General features: G+C 55.7%; 1 protein-coding gene across 1 annotated transcript; it reads right to left on the bottom strand.

Annotated features, from left to right (window-relative positions):
• Window positions 1-1,361: 1,361 nt before the first annotated feature.
• BHLHE22 (basic helix-loop-helix family member e22) lies at window positions 1,362-4,930 on the bottom strand. The gene has a single exon (XM_065053660.1). The coding sequence runs from the start codon at window positions 4,076-4,078 to the stop codon at window positions 3,173-3,175; it is 906 nt and encodes a 301-aa protein (XP_064909732.1). The 5' UTR covers window positions 4,079-4,930; the 3' UTR covers window positions 1,362-3,172.
• Window positions 4,931-5,184: the final 254 nt, after the last annotated feature.

Below are 5,184 nucleotides of genomic sequence, written 5' to 3'. Positions count from 1 at the left end.
CCGCACACGCCTCCCGCTCCTCGGCTCCTTTCCACGGGAGCCGGGAGCAGAGCGACGGGCAGAGCGTGGGCCTCCCACAGTCCCTCGCCTTCCCCCCAGCCCAAGTCACCGACACTCCAGGAGTTTGCTGGGACCCCGCTTGCCTTCGCCGTCCCGAGCCCGGATAGAGCCAGGAAGCGCCCGCGCCTTCCGGGGGACCCTCTCCGGGAAGCCTGCTCGGTAGCCAGACATATTAAGCGGTAAATCTTGCAGCAAACGTGTCCTGCGATGTTACATGCACGAACACACACTCACACACACACACAGGCACGCACCACGCCAAGCTGGTGGCGGTGGTTAATTCCTAATCAGAATGATGGACAGCAGAGACAGAACAATACAAACTAATGGCTGTGTTGCTGATCACTTTACCCCTTGATTAAAGACACCCAATTATGGCGCAGAACAGTGTCGTAATTATGTTCCTTAATCACATCCAGGAGGTTTAATTGCCTTAACGATGTGTTTCATTAAATGAATTTAGGTATTATAGTCGACAGTTTTCATACACAGTTGTTTTCAAATTAACATAATATTAGACATCGTCATGGAAATTGTTTTAATAATCATAATTAGACGCACCCAGCCTTTGTCTAGTAAATGCTGAGAGACGCTTCTCCTTGCGCCTGGGGGCTGATCTGCCCACCCTCTCTGGGCTGCCTTCCCACAGCTCCCTGGCACTTTACAGTTATGTTTCCTGAAAAGTTACAGGTTCTGATTAATCTTTTTTGATGGGAAGTGGAGCAGAAAATATTTATCCCCTACCCCCGCGAGTGTTGCTACCGTTGAGAGAGGACACCCAGCACCGGCCCCGGCTGCCTGAGGCGGGGGGGACCCTGTGGGGGCCGCGGCTCACGGCTCTGTCTGGACCCTCGGCCCCGGCCCAGCGCAGGGTAGGCAGCTTTTGGGAGCTGCCAGTTCCCTCTGCCCTCGGGTTTGGGGCAAGTAGGAAGTGCCACGAGTGGAAAGGCGGCACCAAATCTTGAGGGGAAGGAGGAGGCAGGGGGTGGTGCTGCAGCTCACCCCCGTGCGCAGCCATCCCCACGGGTCGGAGGCGAGGGGCGTGCGTGGGGAAGCGGGACGGGCAGGCAGGGCCCGGCGCTGCCCCACGGCTGCTCAGTGCCGCCGGGGTCCGCCCGCCACGGGCGCGGGAGAAACGCACCGCGGGGAAGAACTTTTACCCCACCTCCCCTGGACACCCTGAGCCAGGACTAGGTTGCCGGGGGGATGCTGGGGAGCATTCAGAGCAAAGGAAACTACCCGCCCCCCCCTTCATTAAATCTGGAGATACATGCTTAACAAAGCACAACATGATACAAGCATTTGTTCAAAATATTTTAATAAAGATTCTTTCCGACATAGATACACATACAAACGATCGTACATTGATGTCATAATCTGATTGACCTATTTAATATATATCACTCTTTACACATCCGTGACCTGCCAACAGATCCATCATGGCTCCTATTTTGCCATCCAACCTGACAGTCCGAATTTGTATTATCTGCAAGTAGTGGAAAATAGCAGGACTCGTTTTTGAAAATAGAAAAAAAAAAAAAAAAGAGGGGGGAAAAAAAGAAAAAAAAGAATCTCGATTTACAAATGGCAGAGAGACAGCCACCCAGCCATGCAAACTCAAACTGAAGGCTCACTTTGGATAAATAGCTACTTCTTGCTTTCCATCTTCCATTTTTCTTTAAAAAAACCCACCCTCCCACCCACCCCACCAGAAAAAAAGAAACGAGAATTTCACGCATTCTGTAAGTCAGCCTAAAGTATTTTGAAGTATTTCAACTTAAATAATCATCCACAGTCAGAATAATTTACACACACATTAAAGCGGTTTAAATTATACCTTTGAAAACACAGCACCTGGGAAAACATTGGCTTGGCAAGTGTTCTTGTAGCAGCTATTGCTCTGATGCCTTGTAAAAGTAAATAGCTATTACCTGTTATAATGCAAAGAATATCCTTTCAAAAATCAGTTGGTTGAGCAATTAAGAATACACCTTTCCTGTAATTTTTGGACTGAAGCAATTTATTAAAGCTCAATTTAAATACAGGGATGATGCAACTTAAAATCCAGATGACCTTTCATAAACCTAAGCAGCTTGGATACATCAATATTTCTGGTTATACGTTGTTGGCAAATAAACGTTTTAAACACTTGGCACACAGTTTAAGTTAATCCATAAACAGAATTTTAGAAGCATTTAAAGTAACTGCACATAAGACCCGTGACTTTAACACATGATAAATATTGTTGGCTTGGAAGGGTCATTTAAAGAATAACAAATAAATAGCATGTCTTGTTTATACATCATTGCAAAGTGGAAAGAAACAAGGTGCACATAAATATTTCTTTTAAAAATGCGATAGTTTCAGCCACACGGAGTAAGGGGTTTGATCGGTTACTTTTTGTCTTTTTTTTCAACTCTCTCGATTTTTTTTTAAATCACTCTCACCAAACTTTGCGCATTTTCACAGGATCAAAGTTTAGAGACGATAAAAAATACAAATTCTTCCATAGCAATGGTCCAGTCCCTTTGTTTCTGCAAGTCGCTTAAATAATAAGTTTACATTTCAAGTTTGTTTGTTTCCTGGCTCAGAATAATAATAATACTGCTAATAATAATTAAAAAAAAATATCTATGTTCAAGTGCCCTCTCTGATTTGTCCCATCCACCTCCGCGCCCGGGTTAGCCGCGGCCCCTTCCCCTCGCCCGCACCGGGACCAGGACCGGGTGGGGGCCGCTCTTCTTCCCTCTCCCCGGCGCTAACCCCGGCTGACAACCCGGCCTGTAATTTCGCGGCCGCTCCTTTGTCCGGACGCGCAGAGGGTGCCCGGCGAGAGCGACCCCCACCCAGCACCCCCGGGCCGAGACTTCCTCTCCGCGGCACCCCCGGCTCCGCGCCCCCTCCCCGGCTCCGCACGCACGCTGGCTCCCGTCGCGACAAAACCCGAGGACAAGAGAGAGACGAGACGAGGCCAGGTGGAGGGAGGAGGGGGCCGGGCAGCCGTCAGTCCCTCCGCCGCCCCCGCGCCCCCCGGTCCGGGGCCGGGTGCGGACCGCCGGCTGTCGCCGCTCCCCGGGGCCGCGGCGGCGGCGGGGGGCGGCAACAGCGGCGCTTAAGGCTTCTCCGTGCACTGTTTGCAGAGGCTGGAGGAGACGCTGTTGAAAATGGCACATTTCTCCGGGCAGGAGGTGGTGGGAGGCAGCCCAGCGCTGAAGGGGTAGCCGGCCGCCTGCTCGTAGGCGCCGAGGGCGGGGTGCAGCGCCGCTGCCGCCGCCGCCGCCGCCGCGGCGGAGCTGGGCAAGGAGGCTGCCGAGATGGCCTGGCCCTGGTTGAGATAAGCCACCAGGCGCCGCATCTCCTCCAGGGCCTGCGCCTGCATCAGGATGTAGTTCTTGGCCAGGAGGAGCGTGGCGATCTTGGAGAGCTTCCGCACCGAGGGGCTGTGCGCGTAGGGGATGACCGCCCGCAGCTCGTCCAGCGCGTCGTTCAGGTCGTGCATCCGCCGCCGCTCCCGCGCGTTGATGTTGAGGCGCAGCGCCTTCTGCTCCTTGGACTTCTTGCTGCCGCCGTGCCCGTGGCTGTTGGAGCAGCCACCCTCGGCCGCCTTGAGCCCACCGCCCCCCCCGCCGCCGCCGCCGCCGCCCGCCGCCGGAGAGGCGACGCGCGGGTCCCCCCCGGCACCGCGCAGCACCAGCTCGCAGCGGCCGTCGCTGTCGTCGTCGGGGCTCTGCTCGCCACCGCTGCTCTCGGCCACCGAGCTGCGGCTGGCGCTCTCCCCGTACTTGACGCAGACGGAGCCTGGCGGCAGCGCCAGCGGGTCGCCGCCGACGCCGGGCTGCAGCAGCGCCTCGGGCTCCGCCGCCTCGTAGCAGGCGAGCGGCGAGGGCTGACGGTCGCGGGGGTGGGAGAGGTCGAGCCCCGGGGGCGAGCGGAAGGCGGACTCCATGCGCTTGGCCGAGGCGGCGAGGCTCTTGTGGAAGAGGTCCTCTTCTGCGGGCAGCCCCAGCGCCCGCTCCATCGGCGCCCCGCTCGCCTCCGCCTCCGCCTCCTCCGCCCCCCTCAGCTCCTGGCTCGCTCCTCCAAGGCTCCGCGCCGCGGCGGGCGGCTCCCCGGCGTCCCGCTGGCAGAAATCGCCTCCCGCTCCGGCCGGGGCTGCGCCGTGCCCGGCACCGCGGCTGCCCTTGCTCCGGCTCCGGCGGCGGCTCGGGTTGCGGCTCCGGCGGCGGCTGCGGCTCCGGCGACGGTGACGGCTGTGGCTCCGGCTGCAGCTCCGGCTCCGGCTCGCCCTCAGCAGGCGCCACGCTGGGGCATTGTGCTCTGCCAGTGGAGCCGCTTCCACCGTTTATCTTGCTTGGATTCACCTTCAAGAGATTTCCGGACCCATCAACCAGCAGCCGCCGCAGACGGGGGAGTCTTTTACATCATTATCTCTGAGAGTAGGTTATTATGAAGAAGACTCGCCTGTTGGGACAGAGCTTTCTACCCAATCAGGTTAACGTTTTAATTAATAGGATTAAAACGGTAACAAACAATCCCAGGCGCTATCTGGCCCTGAGTCTGAATAGTTTCATTTCCCAGGTCTGAAGACAGGCAGCAGCTAGAGCTTTATAAGAGGCGCCTGCTCCATTATTCTCCCTGCCATCTGTATACACAGCTTAACGCATATGTTTGCAAGACGTTGTGTCCTGTTAGTAACCCAACAACTGCCTTTAGCTTGACATGTGTGGCGACTTTCACTCATCAATGAGCACACTAAAAGCCCTACTTAGATCGAAGGATGTTCTTTGCCTCCTTCAGCAAATTACAGCCCTGCACTGCAGAAAAGCCCGTTTCAACACTTCCCCTTCCGAGTGCTGCCAGCAGACTTCTGCTAACTTAGCCGTGGAGTCAGAAGTGACACCCTCTCCCCCCAGCCCACCCACCCCCTGCATTTACATTAACTTATAGCCCACTCCCACTACCACCCGTCTTCACGAAAAGCATCCCCTGGGAAAGAAAAAAAATAATAATTAAAACCCCGGACCAACCCGAACCGCCGTGCCCACTCCTGCCCACCTCCAAAGTCCACTTTTCTTCCCTGTGAGGTGAATGGCCCTAGCCCCCTCTCCTCCCCTCCAGCAAACG

Source organism: Columba livia, chromosome 2 (genome assembly GCF_036013475.1).
Source record: "Columba livia isolate bColLiv1 breed racing homer chromosome 2, bColLiv1.pat.W.v2, whole genome shotgun sequence".
Taxonomy (NCBI): Eukaryota; Metazoa; Chordata; class Aves; order Columbiformes; family Columbidae; genus Columba; species Columba livia.
The sequence above is the reverse complement of the archived record's forward strand: the minus strand, read 5'-3'. Positions and strand labels throughout refer to the sequence as shown.